The 20281-nt window shown below is 43.1% G+C and overlaps 3 protein-coding genes across 4 annotated transcripts; all 3 read right to left on the bottom strand.

Annotated features, from left to right (window-relative positions):
- Positions 1-1482: 1482 nt before the first annotated feature.
- On the bottom strand, positions 1483-11927 carry LOC124696186 (probable LRR receptor-like serine/threonine-protein kinase At1g05700). The gene is made up of 14 exons (XM_047228948.1): positions 11568-11927; positions 11033-11114; positions 7566-8145; positions 6985-7472; positions 5774-5912; positions 5580-5651; positions 4927-4998; positions 4752-4832; positions 4300-4478; positions 3981-4255; positions 3763-3889; positions 2673-2729; positions 2332-2521; positions 1483-2203 (listed from the first exon to the last, which is right to left on the bottom strand). Exons 1-14 carry the CDS (start codon positions 11925-11927, stop codon positions 1768-1770), a joined length of 3138 nt encoding a protein of 1045 aa, XP_047084904.1. The 3' UTR covers positions 1483-1767.
- Positions 11928-12634: 707 nt separating this feature from the next.
- On the bottom strand, positions 12635-15972 carry LOC124703139 (senescence-induced receptor-like serine/threonine-protein kinase). 2 transcript variants are annotated; one of them, XM_047235353.1, is made up of 8 exons: positions 15830-15972; positions 15664-15744; positions 15284-15453; positions 14964-15184; positions 14410-14536; positions 13517-13573; positions 13195-13384; positions 12635-13111 (listed from the first exon to the last, which is right to left on the bottom strand). In XM_047235353.1, exons 1-8 carry the CDS (start codon positions 15856-15858, stop codon positions 12673-12675), a joined length of 1314 nt encoding a protein of 437 aa, XP_047091309.1. In that variant the 5' UTR covers positions 15859-15972; the 3' UTR covers positions 12635-12672. The 2 variants fall into 2 exon arrangements, with proteins under 2 accessions (XP_047091309.1, XP_047091310.1); XM_047235354.1 differs by having other exon boundaries at positions 14964-15166.
- On the bottom strand, positions 15859-18846 carry LOC124696185 (probable LRR receptor-like serine/threonine-protein kinase At1g05700; the record flags this gene model as incomplete). The annotated part of the gene is made up of 7 exons (XM_047228947.1): positions 18840-18846; positions 18150-18729; positions 17558-18051; positions 17001-17139; positions 16816-16881; positions 16029-16097; positions 15859-15898 (listed from the first exon to the last, which is right to left on the bottom strand). Coding segments are annotated over exons 1-7 (1395 nt in total), but the record flags the coding sequence as incomplete, so codon positions are not given.
- Between the last annotated feature and the right edge of the window lie 1435 nt (positions 18847-20281).

The raw sequence follows: 20281 nt of genomic DNA, 5'->3' as shown, positions 1-20281 counted from the left end.
GCAGCAGCGGCGGAGGAAGCGGAGGCGGCGAGGAGGAAGAGGAGGCGGCGGAAGAGGAGGCGGCCTACCGCCGTGCGGTCGCCTTATCCGAGGCGGATGCCGCCGAGCAAGCTCGGGCGGAGGCAGAGGAGGAGGCGGCGGCCATCACCGCCGTCCAGGAGTTCGAGGCGCGGCAGGCGCGGGAGGCGCGGGAGGAGGCGGCGAGGATCGCCTTCATCCCCTACGTCATCCTTGACGAGTAGACGTAGGTTAGATGTAGTATGATCCGTAGTATGATCAATATGTATGTATGATCTCTAGTATGATCAATGAAGATGAACTTCCCGGGGTTTTTATTTTTGAAAATACGGGGCGAAATACGGGATCTGCTAGACGGAATGGCTCGAAATGGAGCAGTTTTTCGATACGGGGCGAAATAAGAGACTTATACGGGGCAGCGAAATACGGGGCTTGTTAGACATGCTCTTAGGGAGTCAGCTCCTGCTCATGCTGATTCCTCGATAACGTGGAGCACGAATGCACTTTGATTTGATCAGATTTGGTCCGATAATTAATTAACTGAGACAGAGAATTTGTGAGAGGTTTATTCGCAATATAATGAACTTAGATATGGGATATCAACTCTTCTAACATTTAAAAATGCATCACCGCGGCAGAGGTAGTAATAATATCTTAATCAGTTGTCAAGTTATATCAATGCCTTCGAATATTTTGCAGGTACGAGAAGCGAAATTTCAATCTTTGGAATTTTTCGGTGCTATTTTTTTTCAAATGAACTGAATATTCATCTTGCTAAGCACAAGCATATGCATGCATGATTAGCTGAAAACATATATCATCTAGTAGCAGTATTAATAATGAATAAACTCAAGCAATTAAATAAGGCATGATTATGGATCGCGTGGCCACTATAGTACTGTATGAGATTTTGTCACCGACGGATCATCTCAAGACTAATTTATTGGATCATTTTGGATCCGCCACGCATGCGTGTGGCAGGGCGGAAAAGTTATACTCCTCCGTCTCGCCAAACATGTCGGAGCCCTCCTTCCCCACAGCATCCGTGTCAATTTCCATAATTTTTTCAACACTGCTAGTTCCCTATACAAGGCAATTTTTGTGATATTTTGCCACAGGAGTATATCTCATCCTGTGGCTGGCTTGTCAGATGTACAAGCTACAATCCATTATAAATCTACCTTGTAATCTGTACACGTGGTCAGGTACATTTGACGGTGCACACATCAGGTACACTTGACGGTGTACGTCGTAAGGGCATGTAGAATGCTAGGGAAAACACGCTTTCTCTTAGCAATCTACGCTATGTAGAGAAGGCACTAAATGGTTGAGTATCTTTTATTATCATCCCTAGCAATAAATATAAATTAATTAAATTTTAAAAAATTAAATTGCTAAGGAAAGATAAATTGTACAATAAAAAAAATAGCCTTCTTTTATTTCATAAGAAATCATCCCTTAGCTAAGGGAAGACAACCTTCTCTTCAATCTCTTTTCGCCAACTAAGTAAAAATCCTACGTGACAACTATAAGAGAAGGCTAACGCCACCTTATTATACATGCCCTAACAACGATGGCTACCCGCCATCAAACACCATCACATGGCAAATCAAGCACAACAATCACATAGCAAATCAAGCACAACAATCCGATTGCAATTTCTGTGTTGCGAACATGATGATCCAGACTCCAAAGTGTAAATGAAATGAACCGGTGTATCGAATCCCTCCACCGCTCCATGTCACCATGTCACCGCGCTGTTGTTTCGCCGATCAGCTCTGCTTCAAGCGCACCAACAGAGTCGCCGTCAGCAAACGCCGAGCTGCCTGTCCTGATGGAGCTGGACCTCATGGAGCGCGACGACATCTCCAGCTGCAAGCTCTCGCCGATTCCCTCCACCACCTCCCCCATTGTTGGCCGGTCCAGCGCCCTGCGCTCCGTGCACCGCAGGGCCAGCTCTGCCACCTTCCACACGGAGTTGATGTCACAGTCTTCTCTTATCGCCGGGTCGGTCACGCTGTCGATGTCACCTTCAGAGAGCCTGTTTCGCGCCCAAAGCGCGATGTTGGTATTCTCTGTGGCGCTGATGGCGATAATCGCCGGCTGGCCTGTGATGAGCACCAGGAGAACGACGCCAAAGCTGTACACATCACTCTTTTCGCTCAGATGACAGGTGATGTAGTACCTGTTTACGATCAACATTGACATCAGACTCCTCAGAACTTAGTTTTTTCTACCAGAAATGCAGAAATGTATAACTTGGTTATCCTACGGAGTACTATAAATGTGAAACTAGGGTCAGTACATCCGTACTCTGGGTCCAGGAATCCCAAGGTAGCAGCAGGTCGGGTGGTCATGTGTGTCATTGCTTCACTGCTGAAAGCCCTTGTCAGTCCAAAATCTGATAACTTTGCCTCAAGATTTGCGGTAAGGAGGATATTCTCGGTTTTCACATCTCTGTGGATCAATGGCGGTCTGCAAGATTTGTGCAGGTACTCCAGTCCTGTACGCAGTGCATGAATAATTTAAGTCGGAATGCACAGATGATAGCTATATTGATCAAAGCTTGAATATTTAAAGTGTCAAAGAGAACTGTTTGGATATGCATATGGACACAACAGCCCACATTTGCAAATTCAGAACTTGCTGCGTACCGTACGCAGAGTCCAATGCAATCTTAAGACGCTGCAGCCAGTTAAGGGGTTCTTGACCTGTGAACAAAATAAAGAATAAATAAATAAATAAAGGGATTCCAGTTAGACAATTAGAGGGTTGATCTAGTGACCTGATAAATTACTACTAGTAGATCACATGCAAATATGCAACCCATTTCAAGTATGCCTGGCCATATATACGTGGTATTCTCCAGACTGGGCTTTTGATTTAAGTAGTTGGTGCAACCAACCAAGTTCAGTGGATGTGTTATAGTAAAAAATCATGCATTTCCTATTTTGCCAAACTAAAATTTCAGTATATAATTTTTATGGTGGCCAAAGAGTCCTGTATGTAAATGGGGTCCATTCCTTTCCAGGTTTGATCACACCAGAAAACATAAGTATATGCCTTTTAAGCGTTTGGAATGTTCGCAGGAGCATAAACTCAACCACTAGTGTTTGTTTTCTCAGAGTTTCTACACTATACAATTAACTCTCTATTTTCGTCATGAATACCCTGGAGCCTGTATGAATCTGTTGAATACGAAATGCAATGATATCAGAGCAGCAAAAATTTACTTGAGTATACCATGCTCCACAATTATACCAAACTTAATTTGACAATTCGTTTCAAAAAGTCAGAAACTCAATTTGGCTCCCGGGTGCGTATGATCCCTCTACCATAAAAACATATTTCCAAGTATTAAAAAATTTTAACAAAAAAATTACATGTACATCTCCATAATATATGTGTATTCGTCAAGTTTCACGAAAAAATGATATTTTTTGTAGTCTAAGCGAAAAAGAGAAAATTTATCTTGTGACAAGTCTTTGTTTCAGCACCGAATTTTGTCTTTTTTACACACTCCACATAACATGTCGATTTTTCATGAAACGACTTTGTGAGCGCGTAGCACATGAAGATGTACGTGCGAAATTTTTGTTTCAATTTTTTTGATATTTTAAAATGTGTCTAACATGTATTTCAAAATAAAGGGAGCATACGCTCCCATGTGCCAAAACATCACTCCCTCAAAAAGTGAATTTTATAATCACGCACCATGATGTACGTGGGGCAAAGTTTACCAACCTATGAGACGGTCCTGTAGGTTTCCCCCATCCATGCACTCGTAGACAAGGCTTAGATGTTTCTTGTCCTTGCAATAGCCAATCAAGGAGACCAAGTTTCTGTGATGAATCCTGGCCAGGTGCTGAGCCTGCAATGTGAATATGATAATTCATAAGCCTGCAATACTTTTTAGTACACAGCTACTAATTTGATGAAACAGAAAAATAATTTACATGTACCTCAGCCAAAAACTCGGTATTCCCTTGTAAAGATTTTTCTGACCTCATCTTCACAGCAACAGAAACTCCATTCTCCAAACGACCAGCATAGACGAAGCCAAACCCTCCCTTTCCAATTTTAGTGTTGAAGTTATTAGTGATGCGCTTGAGTTCCTTGTAACTAAATCTCCGGTTCTCCAACGGATTAGCTGAATAAGATACATCTGGAGGCAGCATAAGCATGAACCATATTACAGCAGACATGCAAGATGAATGCCAAGCAAGCACGCTAATTCCTTTAGCAATGTATCTGTTTATGAAGTATTGTCAACTACGGTACCTGGTCTGCTTTTTATTCTGCGCCAAATGACATGCACAAATACAGCCACAAGTAGTAGAACTACTACAGCTGCAGCAATTACTGGAATAACAATCTGTAGCAGTTTTGCCTTGTTCTTCTTTTTGTTCTGAGTTGGATTGCAGATATTATTTCCACAAAGACTTGGGTTATTGTCAAGCCTGAAAAACAGAATGCTAATAGGTGAAAAATTGCAGCGTACTTGAAAGTGGAAGTAAATTAGGGACACAATCAATCTCTTGAATACTGTTGGGAGCTAAACTACTAGATCTCTTTCATCAAAATAGTGCATCCATTTTGTTTGACAACGGCAGAAAAACAGGCATGTTGAACTTATTGCAAGTACTATTCAAATAGTTTGATGAACACGGAATGACTCAGTTCAGTAACTTACAGAGATGCTATACAAAAATATATGGGAGACATGTGCAGACCTTAATGTGAAGGACCCTTGCTGAGATTTTTCTAACAGGCTCCAAGGAATCGATCCACTTAGGTTGTTGCTCGACAAGTCCCTATGAGAGACAAAGAAACTAAAGATTGGAAGGGATTTGTACTACGAAGTTTACAAAAAGGAAGTCCGATTGGCAGGAATACAGCAACACATACAGAAATTTAAGTGATGACAATCGACCCAGAAAATCAGGTATTGATCCAGACAGACTGTTGTGAGATAGATCCCTGGAAATAGTGGCATGATACATAAGAAAAGTCAAGTATAGAATATATGACATGTTTTAAGATTTAAACTTTTGGAGTAAGATATGATACTTGAAAGTCAAGATTTAGAAGTACTGAACTCGAGATTTAGATACTATGTTCAAAATGGTCAGATCAATACAGTTTAATAGTAAAAATCGAACGAAAAGATGATAGTTTTACAAGCATGTAGCTTCTAGGTATCAGAAGGTGATTTTTTACTGAAATTTATTGGAAGGCACGGAGCATTGAGGGGTCAATGGCCATACATGTGCAAATCTACAAGCATTCCTAATTCAAGGACTAGCTAGACACACATACGCGTCCTCCTGATGAAACCTGAAAATGCACCACAGGCTAACAAAAGTTAGCCCTGCATAGTTCATTTTTTTCGCTTTCTTTCACTTTTTTTCTTCTGTTTTTACCTTGTAGCCTTGCTACACGTTGTTTTCTACCCGCTTTCTTTGCGGTTTTCTTCTAATATACAAAGACACACACTTTGGCGTGTCTTCGAGAAAAATATCTGAGGTAGTCTGAATTGTAATAATCTATTGAAGACGTACAAGTGTTGGAGCAGTGTTAGCTGACCAAAAGAAGCATCAATTTCACCAACCAATCCATTGTATGACAAGTTTCTGCAAGGAAAAACAATCACCATACATTAGAACTTAGGAGTGTAACTCCTTGTCTCCAGTTTCTGCTTTAAAAGAAAAATGAGAGCATAAATATATAGAGATTTTGTACGTTCAGAACTCACAAGCCTGTTATTCTTGGAGGACTGCTGGAAGTATAACTACAGTTCAAGCCATCCCATGCAAAAGATATAGGGGCACATGGATCACCCACCCAATTTCTTTTCACAGAGAACTTCGTTTGGATGGTCATCATAGCATTTGCTGAAGATACCAAGTGTAAGTGGAGAAAATGCCAGTTTAGTCAGAGTTACCAAGATGAACAAACAGTCATGCATACTGAAACGAAATGCAGCAGGACCAATGGTCATGTATTGTGGTAAACATGACCATTATCCTTAAGTGACATATTTAAGCTGTATGGATTAATAACTTCTAGCGGACATGGTTTTTCTGCTCCCAAGCTCATATGCTCCGCTCCAATAAAAAATTCGAAAAATGTAGCAAATAAGATCAAATAAATCTGAAATTCTTGTACAATGAACATGAACATGTTTTCTAATAGCATGCCAAAACTACGAGAAAGGATGCATGTAGTAGTCTGTGTAAAAAATACAAATCTGAGTGTTGTAAACAACAAATCTAAATGCTCTAAACAGCACCAAATTTTGTTAATTTTTGCATAGACCACCATAAATGCCATTTCTCACCACAATGTTGCTTGCAGTTAGAACACTTTCTCCTGTTTGTTGTCAACAAAATTCAGATTTGTTTGATTTTGCTTGCTATTTTTTGCATACAATTTATTGGAGCAGGAGCATAGAGCTCGGGTTCAAATGTGAATTTTGAACAAGAACAAAAGGAATGTCTAATTGTACAACTCTGATCATAACATCGCTACCAAATACCAACTCCAAGCTTTATGCCACTAGCAAATATGTACAAATGTTTTTACCGCGTTCTCTAAACAGCAGATATAGGAATTAGCATATATTGATATGAGCCTGGTCAGCATTATCATCAAAACCCTGCCCAGCTATATTTGTCACACATACAGTGACCATTAATGGCATCTATTACGTACCAGAATCATTAATGCTATTAAAAAAATACAGAAGCCTGGATTTGCATGAGATAAAATGAAGAAAGAATGAAAATTAACGCATTTCAATAGTAAAACTAGAAGTATAAATCAAGGATCAAATGCAAACTTTAGAAAATTATGCTACTCTAGTGTAATGTACTAAAATTGAATAACACATTAACTTTTTCCTATCAAGCCAAGTTGACTTAGTAGCATACATTAAAAGTTACTTCTGGAAGTTGTAGCACATACCATCTAAAGAGTCAGTGGTAGATTCATTCACTGGCCGCACCATGTATATCTCCATCGCACTGATCACAGGCTGAAGTGCTGAGTTTGATGTTGCCACGAGGGATACGCTATGATCATCTGAGCCCTGCACAATCCTTGAGAGAACGGTAGACAGCAAGAACTTTGGACTGAATGCAGAGGCTAATTGGTTATTATCCACAGAGACATCAAATTGCCTCAACTCTTGGATGACCTCCACCTCAGCAAAGTAAAGTACAAGAAAGAACGTGGGGTCAACACCAACACTCATTGATGAATCTGAACTCCAAGATATGTCCATCCTTGAGGCGTTCACGGGAGTGGATGCACTCCTCAGAACTGCAGATGGTGCATCATAAGTGTCATTCGGGGAGTTATGGATTGCCCCGTCGGATTTGTTGGGTACATCTGTCCAGCTGGGAACATCTTCATATCTTTGCCACACACGGTCAAAGGGGTCATCTGGGAACCTTGAATTGAATATAACATGTAGCACACTTAGTTTTATATAAAGAAAGAGCAAAGGAAACATTACATGATCAAACATTTCTTGGTCAGCTCACCTAATATGCTGATAGTTCGTTCCAAAGTGGTAACGGTTGGGCCCAAAACCAACTGTGTCGCGGAAATAGCTGAGCAAAACCAGGGACTGTGTCACATTAGCCTCCGGATAAAGATCTGATGAGAGTGACCTCAAGTCAAGCCCTGAGATGAAAGGAGTCCCAGATTCTATGTTCACCAAGCAAATTTGCAGGAAGTCGGCAGGGGACACAGCAATTATTTCAAACAAATATGCTGTACTCGAATTAACAATGGTCACTGTCGTCCAGTAGTTGACCCCAAAATAGAGATCAAAGGTAGGAAGGCTGTTTAGTTTGTCATAGTCACCATAGCCGAATGCAGCCCTAACAAGGTACTTTCCACCTGGTGTTAGGTACCGCAACGTGTAGCAGTTGCGTTCCCCACTGGGAAAGTAACGGATGTTAAGATATCGGTCTGCAAGGTCGCCTTGCAAATTCCCTTTGTCAACAGGGTGGATCAGTCCTGCATCAGTGAAGCCCTCATCGCTTGAATATGTTATACCTGTATTGCGATCTGTGTACGACGGGGTTGTGATATATCCACAGTCAATGCTTATGAAACCTGCCAGAAGGACAGGAACATCATATAAGAATGGTAATAAAAAAAAAACGAGACCCATGAGCACTAGCACCCAGGGCTTATTCTTATAGAAGAAGCTCAATGAGCTGCAAATCCGCGTCCGAGGAGATTCGAACCCGGGTTGCGGGGTAACCATCAACTCGAGCTACCATCTGACCCTCTGGTCATTCTCATATAAGAATGGTAATGAATGTTATGGTCTGAATATAGCTGCGCCGCACATTCTCAGACCCTAAACAGCCATCATTCCCCTGCTATCCAAGTGCAACCAACTTGACATGCCTAAAACAGAGATCCAATATGGTTTTTATCGGGAAACATGGTCGATTTCTTTCCTTCACATAATCTGTCTTCTCGGAGACGAAGACATATAATCACCGACCAAATGTAATATAAGAACTTATTTTTCGCTAAACATCCCTGCTGCTAGAACAAAGGGCAGCAACACTGTGAAGTGGAGACAAACTAAAGGCAACACACTGATTTCTTTTGCAAAATCTTGTATAAATTAGATGACCTCCGACGAGCTGCTTTAATCTAGTTTGAATTTCTGGCGCGAATAACGACTACTTCCTATTTGCGGTTCGAGATTATGGTTTCTGTTCGATTGCTCGCCCGCATCCAGCGATTTTCGCGGATGCAGCCCTACCCATGGGGGATCTGCTAGAGTTGCTCTTACATTTTTCTTTATACCAGAAATCAGTCGATGTTACGTTGCCCCTTAAATCGGAAATGCCAAATCGCTGATCAAACTATAAGAACGTGGCATTTATATATCACTATTGCATCCACCACAAGCCCAAAACTGGATTCCGCGCTGGATTGCAGTCTCTACAGGAAAACGGGAGTGAGGAGACGAGACGGGACGTACAGTGGGGAAGAAGTATGCGTGCCTCCTGGGGCGCGGTGCGCGCAGGCGTGCGGGACGACGGCGCAATCTAGGGTTTCATCCCGTGTTGTCATGGCGCGGAGGCCGGCGTGAATCCCGAGAATCTCGGCGGCGCGGCCCAGATTGCTATGAGTAGCGCGATGCCGACCGCCGACCCGCGTTTCCGTCGCGGAGAAGGGGACGGCGCGACGTTGGGCGTCTCTTCACCGGCGCAGGGCAGCGGTGGGATGCGGCGGAGTGAATAACACCGGCGAGTTCGTCGCAGGGTGTGATCGATGCTGAGGTGGGCAGGACGACTCTCTAAGGTTTGGTGACATGTAGTCCACGTCATGGTTAGATTTTGCTTGTGTTCCTGTAGGTCTAAAACGAGTGACCGTTGATTTTGTTCCATCATTACAAATTTTTAAAACGCAAGCTACACAAAAATAGCTGCACATGTTCTACTCGTAAAAGAAGCCCTTTCGTGGTACCCTGGGCCTGTTCGGTTCGGATGGGGATTGAGGAGGATGTGGGGGGGGGGGGGGATTTCTAGATATAGTATTCAAAAGAATCGCCACAATACACCCGGACAATTAGAATTCAAATTTTTTTGTCGTTATTGTCGCAAACATACCACTCATCACGAAATAAAGAAATAGCAACATCATGTATTCTATTTTTACAAAGAACAAAAAGAGTAAGAACTTCATATTTAATATATAAATAAATAAAAATTATAGTATAAAATACAAATCAACTCATCTGATTTTCAGTAAATATTATTTCATATGTATAGAGAGTATTCATATACTATAATATGAATTAAATAAGATATGGATCAAAGAAAGACTATTGACGTGATTCCCTGTCATTCCATGTCAAACCCCCCAGGTAGGGTGTAACCGAATGAGGTCTAAATAAACTAGAGCTATCCATTTTGATGGATACAAACACCTAGATCGTCAACCCAAAGCCTGTGTGTTGGACATGGGATTCATGCTTCCCTTGCTCGAGCAAGGAGGGAACCATAGGTTCGGCTTGCCTCTCTAGAGGCATGACATAGGTTGCTCGTGTAGTCCCCTTGTTCTGTAGGAAAATTTGTGTTGGCTGATGCCTAGCACATGGGCCACCGGAGCGCAATGTACATCATCGATGATTATTCCTATATGTTGCCTTACACAGGTCATAGATCCGGGGTACCTAGTTATGGTCATGCTACTAATCGGTCCAATATCGGTATTGATATCCTTTGCCCGCCTCCTTACAATTCATGGCTAGAGGTTGGGCAAGGTAAGCTTTTGGTACGCCATGGAGTGTGTTGTAAACTAGAAGGCGATGTGTGAGTGAGTGTGGTGGATCTGTTGCTTGGCATCTCGGATGCGACATGTAGTGCACCTTCAAGGATGTTATAGTAGAACAAGATGTTCTTAAATTTCTGACATCCAAGACAAAGATCCTTAACTAACCTACGATGAATCAACGTTTTTTGTTTTCCGTGTAAGGGGTGGGGGAAGAAGGTAACAGATCAACACTATCGATAGACATATTTATAGGAGTAAATATATATAATATGGCAAGAAATTGTACCAAAAAAAGTGCCCCCCTTGAGAATATTTAGCTGGTATTTGGACTGCTTTTTGAATACACGTCACCCTACCTATTTTAATTTCTTCGGATTTGTTTGATCCCAAGGACCAAGTGCAAATGTCAACACTTAATTTCGTGCCATGTAAAGATCATGGACTCTGCATTTGCATGCCATCCACACAGTTATTTATGCATACTTATAGCTTAAGAGAGAAGAGATGGCAAGTAGTTACCATGACTGTCTAGCTGACCATGGATGCCTATTAAGCTTAAAGCCAGCAAATAGAGCAAAATAACCATCACCCACCGATGCAGCACACGATCCATATTGTCAAGTCCTTACACGTCGACGATGGCCTGTCTGAACTCACTGTTTATAGCGAAAGAGCAAGAGTACACGACAAGCAAGGATACCGATCAGGGATGCTCCAAAGAAGCTAAGGCCACCAGTGTCATCGTAGTCTTCTCCATCAAACAAGAAGGTGCCAAAGAACAACTAGTTCAGGCAATACGACACAGCAATGGCTAAGAAACACTTCAGTTCACGGTTTAAAAGATATCTTGTTTCATGTCTGTACTAGATCAATATCTAGCTAGTACGTACGTAGGGAGTGATGTCACAACTAATAACCTTGCTGGCTCAAGCACAAGCACAACAGGACATAGGATGATCAGCGTCCGTGTTTCATACTAAAACATATCATGCTAGGGGCATCATTTTATTGGAGATATGCTCAAGAGGTAATAATAAAGCTAATGGCTGGCCAGTGTAAAATCTACCATTAGAGCAACTCGAATAGTGCCCACAAATGCCGTCGGAATTGAATTTTTCTGACAGCTTTACGGGTTTGGGCCGATATCCGCGTAGAGTAGCGCCTGAATCGGTGGTCCGTCCCGAAAGACTTTCTCGGGGGCCCGAGAAAGTGATGCGCGTGGCCCCTATTTATACAGGCCGCGGAGGGGAGCTCAGTTCCAAAACTCTAATCCCCTCCGCCGCTCTGCCATCTGCCGCTTCCACTTTCGGCGAGAAATCCGAGCCAAGCCGCCACCGCAACCGCTCTTCCGCGAGCTCCACCGCGACCGCATGGCTGGCGCCGGCAGTTGCGGGAGGGGAGGCGGCTGGATTGGCGACAGCAACTCGCCGCCACCTCCTCCCCCGCCCCCTGCCCCTGTCTTCCGCTTGGAGGCGGAGCGGCGGAAGTGGAACCGCTCCGAGGGCGCGCGCGCCGGTGGACCAATTGGGACCTGGCGACGCCGAGGAAGCTCGCCCGCTACGCCAATAGCGGCGAGGGCTCTTCCTTCGGCTCATCGGGTCGTGCCCTTTCGTTGCCCATTGACGACAACAACGACAACGAGGAGGAGGAGTAGGAGGCGGCGCCGCGCACTGTATTCAACTCCGGGACTACGTCCTCAATGACGAGGAGGAGGCGACGGTGATCCAGCAGGTTGTCGTCATTTCGGAGGCCGAGGCGTGCACGCTTCCTCCGCGAGGAGGCGGACGCCGTTCGTCAGGTGTGCGCGTACGAGGCAGCGCAGAGGGAGGCCGCCGTCCGCCGCGTGAAGAAGGAGGTCATCGACCTCGACACCGAGTAGGTCGCCGTCGCCGTCGTCCGCCGCGCGTACCCCGGTAGGGCCGAATTTTAGTCTAAGTTAGGTCGCGAGGCGAAGGAACATCTACATGTAATGTCTATTTTGCGATCACAATGTCGACTATGCAACTATGAAGTTTCAATTTCAGTTTACGACACCACTCAAAAAATATTTTTCGGGAATCTGAACTCATGTTTTTCTGTTCGTCCGTTTACGAGTTCGGTTAAAGATGCTCTTACTTAGTTCGTAATTTGTACACGTGACCACATGAAGTTGAGCACGCATCAGGCGAACTTGATCAAGTTAGCTCACGCGATCATGGGCGTTGTACACGTCGCCATCAATATCATCACATGCCAAGGCAAGCACAACAATTCAAGTGCAAATTTCTATATAATGGAATAATTCAGACCCCCAAGTAAATGAAACGAACCGGTGTAATCGAATCCCTCCATGGCTTCATGTCACCGCGCCGATGTTTCTCCGACCAGTTCTGCCGCCTCAAGCGTACCACCAGGCTCGCTGTCAGCAAACGCCGAGCTGCCTGTCCTGATGGAGCTGCACCTCATGGAGCGCGACAAGGTCTCCAGCTGCAAGCTCTCGCCGATCCCCTCCACGACCTCTCCCATTGTTGGCCGGTCCCGCACCTCGCGCTCCGTGCACTGCAGGGCTACCTCCACCACCTTCCACACCGAGTTGATGTCGCAGTCTTCTCTTATCGTCGGGTCGGTCACGCTGTCGATGTCGCCTTCAGAGAGCATGCGGCGCGCCCAAAGCGGAACATTGGTTCTCTCTGTGTCGCTGATATTGATAATCGCCGGCTGGCCTGTGATGAGCACCAGGAGAACGACACCAAAGCTGTACACATCACTCTTCTCGCTCAGATGATAGGTGGCATAGTACCTGCTCAGGGTCAACTCTTATATCACTCCTTAGAACTCAGTTTATTCTAACGGAAATGTGGGAAATAGGGTAAGAACGCGTACTCTGGATCCAGGTATCCAAGGGTACCAGCAGGTTGGGTGGTCGTGTGTGTCATCGTTTCGCTGCTGAATGCCCTTGTCAGCCCAAAATCTGATAACTTTGCCTCAAGATTTGCTGTAAGGAGGATGTTTCCAGTTTTCACATCTCTGTGGATCAATGGCGGGCTGCAGGATTTGTGCAGGTACTCCAGTCCTACATGCACTGCATAGATATTTTTTAAGTTGGAATGCACAGATATATAACAGCTATATGCATGATAACAACTCGAATATTTGAAGTATCAAACAGAAATGTTAGGATATAGAACCCAAATTTCCAGCATACCGTAGGCAGAGTCCAGTGCGATCTTAAGGCGCTGCAGCCAATTAAGAGGTTCTTGACCTGTGAACCGAAAAAAGAAGGGTATCCCGTTATACTAAAAGAATTGCGTTGGTAACTAGATGCAGTACCAGACCACACTCAGTTCAAGTATGCTTAGCTTTTGAACTGATGACTACTGTGTGCAGGAAACCAAATTAACTTGATGTTAAGAAACCAATAAGCTAGCATTAGGTAAATCATTTGCTTGTTGGTGGAAGAGGCCAGTATGCGAGCAGTATCTAACTGTCTATTACATATTGCAAGTCTGCTCATATAAGCTGAAGTATAAATGTTGCGTTTCTCCTATCTTAGGACTCTGGATTGTTCCCAGAAGAATGTCAGTAAACTATCAGATTTATGCACTTCTTCAGTACATGTTACTTATGGACCCAGGACCAGATGCTAGTGAGGCAAGGAGTGGCATATCCTGAACACCTGTCCGTTGTTTACTGCTACGATACCAGGCCCACGAAGACGCCGCAAGCGTGACATCAGGCGGGCCTTGGGCCGTCAGCCCAGCGACTCGACGACCCAAGCCAAGGGAGACAACACACCGGTACTTACAGAGCTAGGCAAGGGTTAGAGAGGCATCGATGAACATTGTACTGGATAATCCCTAATCCTCTCATTCTTCCTCCTCTCTCGCTTCGGCGCAACTCTGTATCATCTCTGGTTTATCGAGGACTAGATCCCGCTGCCTGTGCGTGACGCGAGGACTGAGATCAAGGTCGTGGCATTTACCAGAAAACACAGTGAATTTGGAGTAGCTGAGATTTACTTGAGCGGAACATACTCCGCAACTATGTTGACCTTAATTTCACACTCATGTAGCATGGGATGGGACAAAGTCTACCAACCTGTCAGCCGGTCCTGTAGGTTTCCCCCCTCCATGTACTCATATACAAGGCTTAGATGTTTATTATCCTTGCAATAGCCAATTAATGATACCAAATTCTTGTGATGAACCCTGGCCAGATGCTGAGCCTGAAATATGTATATGATAATTCAAGAGTCTGAAATATGTATATGATATGCATTAAGTAGCACAGAGACACACTAATTTGTAAGATTCTGTCCCTTATCTTTCTTTCATAAAAAGGAATGAATGGTTCCGCTAGATGGAATAACCGAGGCAGAACAGAAAAAATAAAACATTAGAACAGGTATAAATAAGAAAATATTAGTTAAGAGGGTTCATGTAAAGAACAGGTTCCAAATCACGATCGATTCCTTTTCAAAACCTGCTGCAGCAGCTCGGGCTCTTCCTGCATGCCACAAATGGCCCACAAAAAAGAAAAATCCTAGAACAAAATGAGAAGTTGATAACCAACTTCTAGGAGAGACTTATTTTTTTTGCTGACCATCCTCAGCAAAAAAAGTTTGTTGGACTGAATGACTAATGCACATGTACCTCAGCCAGAAACTCGGTATTCCCTTGAGAAGATGTCTCTGATCTCATCTTGACAGCAACATGAGTTCCATTTTCCAAACTGCCAAGATAGACAGGTCCAAAACCACCCTTCCCAACCACAGTTCTGAAGTTATTCGTGATGCGCTTGAGTTCTTTGTAACTGAACCTCCGGTTCTCTAATGGGTTAGATGAATGAGCCACATCTGGACGCAGCATAAGCACTAACAATATTATAGCACACATGCTGGTAGAAGGCCAAGCAAGAATTCTGAATTTTCTTAGCAATACCACCGATCATGACGAACTGTAAATTTAGTTACCTGGTCTTTTCTTACTTCTGGGCAACACGACAAGCACAAGTACAGCCACAAACAGTAGAACTATTGCAGCAACTACTGGAAGCACAATCTCGAGCAGAAGTTTGAAGTTCTTGTTTTCTAGGCCATTATTGCAGATTTTATCTCCACGAAGATTTGGGTTGTCATCGACCCTACAAAAGGAACGCTAATAGGTGAAAGATTGCAGCGTACTGTTGGGAGCTAAGCTAATAAAATTGCCTCTTTTGTCAAAACAGTCCGTCCACTCGTATTGTATATTAACTTACTGTAAGTATTATTCAAATAGTTTGGTGAACAAACAATGGTTCTATTCAGTAATTCAGAGATGTGTTACAAAAGATACACAGAAACCAGGTGCAAACCTTAGTGTCAATGACCCTCCCTGAGATTGTACTAGAAGATTACAAGGAATAGGTCCACTGAGGTTGTTGCTCGAAAAATCCCTATTTGAGATGAAGAAACTAAAGATTCAAAGGGTTATGTGTTATAAAGCATTAAAAAAGAAGTTGCATTGGCAGGAATACATACATAAATGCAAATGTTGGATCTAGACTCATAGAAGGTATTGATCCGGATAGATTATTGTGAGATAGATCCCTGGAAAATGTAAAGTAGCATGATACTCAAAAGTCAAAACATCCCTATTTGAGATGAAGAAACTAAAGATTCGCAGGGTTATGTTCTATAAGGCATGCAAAAAAGATGTCGCATTGGCAGGAATACATACAGAAATGTAAATGGTGACCCTTGACCCCAATCAGGTATTGATCCTGACAGATTGTTGTGCGATAGATCCCTGGAAATGTAAAGTACTTAAATTTTTTGGAATATGGTATAAAGTTTGCAAAGAAGTCGCACTGGCAGGCACACATACAGAAATTTAAGTGTAATTTGATCACCCCGAGAATAAGGTATTGATCCCGACAGGCTATTGTGAGATAGAAATGCAAAGTAACATGATATACTCATATAAAAAAAATCAAAATATAGTCTAATAAATATCCACAGTTTACCAGTCAAACCTTTGGAGCTAGATATTTTAACCCAAGAACAAAATGTGCCGAACGCGAGATTTTGCATGGTTACTACTTTCAGAAAGGTAAGACCAATACAGCTTAAAAAAAGGACGTACCCAGTGTTTAAAGCTCCCACATATTGTGGGATCTTGGGAAGGGTATTTATAGGCAGCATTTCCCTTGTTTTTTATTGTGCAAGGAGTCTGATTCAAGCCCAAGACCTCCAGGACACAAGTGGACATACTCTACCAACCGCCCTTCATATCAATACAGTTTGATAATGAAATTTTAAAATGGTATAATGATATTTTTACAAGTATGACTCTTAGTTTTCAAAATGTAATTTTTTACTGAAATTTACTTCTAGAGAAAGCCATGAGCCGGCTAATGGCTGCGCATGTTTAAATCTGCAAGCGCTACAGCTCACAGACCAGCTATGAACATGAGAGCTATTTCTGTACTCTGAGGAAGTCTGAAATTGTACACTACTGAACGTACAGGAGTTGATAATCTAAGCGACCAAATAAATCAATTTCACCGACCAATCCACTGGATGACATGTTTCTGCAAAGAAAACAAACAATCACCACCATAAGTTAGACCTACTTTTCATCTACCTTCTGAGGTAACTAACATTAAAAAAAAACACAAATTTACAGCGATTCTGTTAAGTCAATACTCACAAGCCTATTATTCTTGGAGGACTTCTGGGAATATAGCTGCAATTCAAGCCATTCCATGCAAAAGATTTAGGCACACATGGATCACCAACCCAATTTCTTTTAACAGAGAACTCCGTCTGGATGGTCATCATGCTGTCGACTGAAGATACCAAATGTCAGCGGAGGATACACACAGGTTTAGTCAAAGACTTGATGAGTAACTATTTTTCTTCTATAATTGATGGTCAGTGCACATGCCCCTTTTGCGAAAATAACTAACCCTGCCAGACTAAACTATTTGCCACACACAATGGCTATCAATGACGTTGACAGATGCCCGAAACATTAATGCCATGTAAAATTACAGAAGCATGGATGAGACAAACTGAAGAAATAATGGAATTGGACAAAATCCTACAGCTAAAAGTAGAATTATAAATCAAGCATCAACTTCAACCTTTGGTAAATTACGCTAGGATGGCATGCATTAAAATCAAGTACCACATTAACTTTTTTCCCTACATGACCATGTTAGACAGCTTAATAGCACATAATAATGGCTTGTTTAAGCACAATACCATCTGAAGCATAAGTCATAGATTCATTCACTGGCTGCACTATGTATATCTCCATCGCGCTGATGAGAGGCGGAAGCGCCGAGTTTGACGTGGCCACAAGCGAGATGTTATGAATATGCTCGGTTGAGCCTTGCACAAACTCCGAGAGAACAGTAGCCAGCATGTATTTTGGGCTGAATGCAGAGGCTATTTGGTAGTTATCCACATAAACATCAAATTGCCTTAACCCTGGCAAGGTGTTCAGTTCAGCAAAGTAGAGTACAAGAAAGTAGTTGGGGTCAGCACCAACACTCATGGATGAATCCGAGCTCCATGATAGATCCATCCTTGAGGCGTTAACTGGAGTGGATGCACTACTCATCACTGCAGATGGTGCATCGTAAGTGTCATTTGGATAGTTCTGGATTGTCCCATTAGATTTGTTGGGTAGGTCTGTCCAGCTGGGAACGTTTTCATACCTCTGCCACACACGGTCATAAGGATCATCTGGAAACCTATAATTGCATATAAACATTGAGCAGGATTAATTTGATTAAACTCAAGAGCTAAAGAAACATTACGTAATCAAATTAATATTTATTCGTCAGCTCACCTAGTAGGCTGACCGTTCGTTCCGAAGTGGTAGCGATTGGGCCCAAAACCAACCGTGTCACGGAAATAACTGAGCAAAACCAGGGATTGTGTCACATTAGCCTCCTGATAAAGATCTGATCTGAGTGACCTCAAGTCAAGCCCTGAGATGAAAGGAGTTCCCGATTCTATGTTCACCAAGCAAATTTGCACAAATTCGGCAGGGGCCACAGCAATTATTTCAAACAGATATGCTCTACTCGAATTAACAATCGTTACTGTCGTCCAGTAGTTGACCCCAAAATAGATATCAAAGGTAGGAAGACTGTTTAGTTTGTCATAATCACCATAGCCAAATGCAGCCCTAACAAGGTACTTGCCACCGGGTATTACGAACCGCAACGTGTAGCAGTTGCGTTCTCCACTGGGAAAGTAGCGAAGGTTAAGGTATCGGTCTTCGAGGTCGCCTTGCAAATTCCCTTTGTCAACGGGGTGGTTTAGTCCTGCATCAATGAAACCCTCATCTCTTACATATGTTATACCTGTCTTGGGATCTGTGTACTTAGGGTTTGTGGTATATCCACAGTCGATGCTTATGAAACCTGCAAAAAGAACATGCACAACATATGAACAAATAATGTAGCTGTGTTACAACTTACAACTTCTCAGACCCTAACACAAAGATCATAGCCTTGCCACAAGTACAAAAAACTCAGCATGTCTGAAAGGCTGAAACAGTGGTAGTGTGGCACAATATGGTTTTCATAGGGAAAACATTGGTATGATTTTTTAACTGAATGAATGGATTTTTCTCTCCAAATTCTGTGTTTGTGCTCTCAGCGAGGAAGAAATATGACCAGCTACAAAAGTAGCAGTCAAACTCATTTTTCGACAAACACGTGTGCTGCTCGGACAGAAGAGCAGCAACATGAACTTTGCCTAAAGCTCCATGATTCCAATTCAGTGCCAGCTAATTGACACAGAGGCATTATCGATGGCATTCCAGTGCCATCTTCAGGAATTCCCTGCACCTATCTAGGCATGCCTCTCTCTGACCGAAGACTAAGAGAGGTGGATCTGCAACCCGCACTTGACAAGCTCGCTGGCAGGGTTAAGGGTTGGAACAAGGTTTTTTCTCGCTGGATGCCAGGCTGCTGTTCCTCAAGCATTTGCTCTCAGCTATGCCTGTTTGACCCACCAATCTGGCTTATAAAAGCGATCGATCTTCGCAGGGGCTTCTTGTGGAACAATGATGAGATCGCAAGGAGAGGCCGGTGTTTGGTTCGTTGGGCAGCAATTTGCAGACCCCTGGAGTATGGTGGGTTGGGAATACCAGACCTACAGGCCCCTGCGGGTACTCTAGCTATGGCAGAGTTGGACCAGGTACGCTGGCCGTGTGCGGGCAAATGACCTCTTACGGAGACCAAGAGAGCCAAATTAAGTACACACTTCAGTTTCTATCGGTGGCTGGAGAAAATCCCCAGATCTTACAGTTCAGTTTTTTTTCTCTTTAACTTGTTATTGTAAGCTGATTTTGGGCGTGTCACGCATTGCACATCTTGTACCTTTTTTTAAAAAAAATCAATAAAAAGCAGGCCAGTCTGTTTTTTCGTAAAAAAAAAAGAAGAGAAGCAACACTGTGCAGTGGAGTCTATTAAGAGCATCTCCACTAGAGTCCTTAAATTGCCTCCCAAAGCCTAAAAACCGCCAACTCCTAAAAGAAAAACTCACAATTTTGTTGCTCCAGCAGGAAGCCCAACCGCCCCCGCAGAAATTTCCCGCCCCAGCTGAAGGAAAGAAAAGGAGGCAGAAGAGGGCAACCGGCCGCACAGGAGCACCGGCCAGCTGTCTCCTTCCATTTCCAACACACCTCTCTGCCATTGGGGATATGGTCCCCATCAGCCCAGGCCGACACCAATCTTGACATGTGCAACATGTTCAATGCCGGCGAGGTAAAAATCAATGTTTCCCCCTTTTTTTGTACTATTTTCAAATAGCACATATGTGTTAGTTTAGATATTGATGTTATATGGAATTCATGTGCATTAACCGAGGTGAAATTGTATTTTTTTTGTCTACATTATACATATTTTAAAGTTGAACAACGATAGTTTTCTATTGAGCACCATGGACCATTCATTGGTGCCGAGGGTG

This window comes from Lolium rigidum, chromosome 3 (genome assembly GCF_022539505.1).
Source record: "Lolium rigidum isolate FL_2022 chromosome 3, APGP_CSIRO_Lrig_0.1, whole genome shotgun sequence".
NCBI classification, from domain to species: domain Eukaryota; kingdom Viridiplantae; phylum Streptophyta; class Magnoliopsida; order Poales; family Poaceae; genus Lolium; species Lolium rigidum.
The sequence above is the reverse complement of the archived record's forward strand: the minus strand, read 5'-3'. Positions and strand labels throughout refer to the sequence as shown.

What these genes read in the sequence shown, in the direction of transcription:
- LOC124703139 (XM_047235353.1), bottom strand. Translation starts at nt 15,858, where the DNA reads ATGAGTCTAGATCCAACATTTGCATTTAT. An exon ending in CAGAAGTAAGAAAAGACCAG is followed by an intron (nt 15,185 to 15,283) that starts GTAACTAAATTT and finishes TAATATTGTTAG; the next exon opens with TGCTTATGCTGCGTCCAGAT. An exon ending in CGCACTGGACTCTGCCTACG is followed by an intron (nt 13,385 to 13,516) that starts GTATGCTGGAAA and finishes CAGTGCATGTAG; the next exon opens with GACTGGAGTACCTGCACAAA.
- LOC124696186 (XM_047228948.1), bottom strand. Translation starts at nt 11,927, where the DNA reads ATGAGCCGAAGGAAGAGCCCTCGCCGCTATTGGCGTAGCGGGCGAGCT. An exon ending in TGAGCTCCCCTCCGCGGCCT is followed by an intron (nt 11,115 to 11,567) that starts GTATAAATAGGG and finishes TGCCTGAACTAG; the next exon opens with TTGTTCTTTGGCACCTTCTT. An exon ending in CTAACACTGCTCCAACACTT is followed by an intron (nt 4,999 to 5,579) that starts GTACGTCTTCAA and finishes CACTATTTCCAG; the next exon opens with GGATCTATCTCACAACAGTC.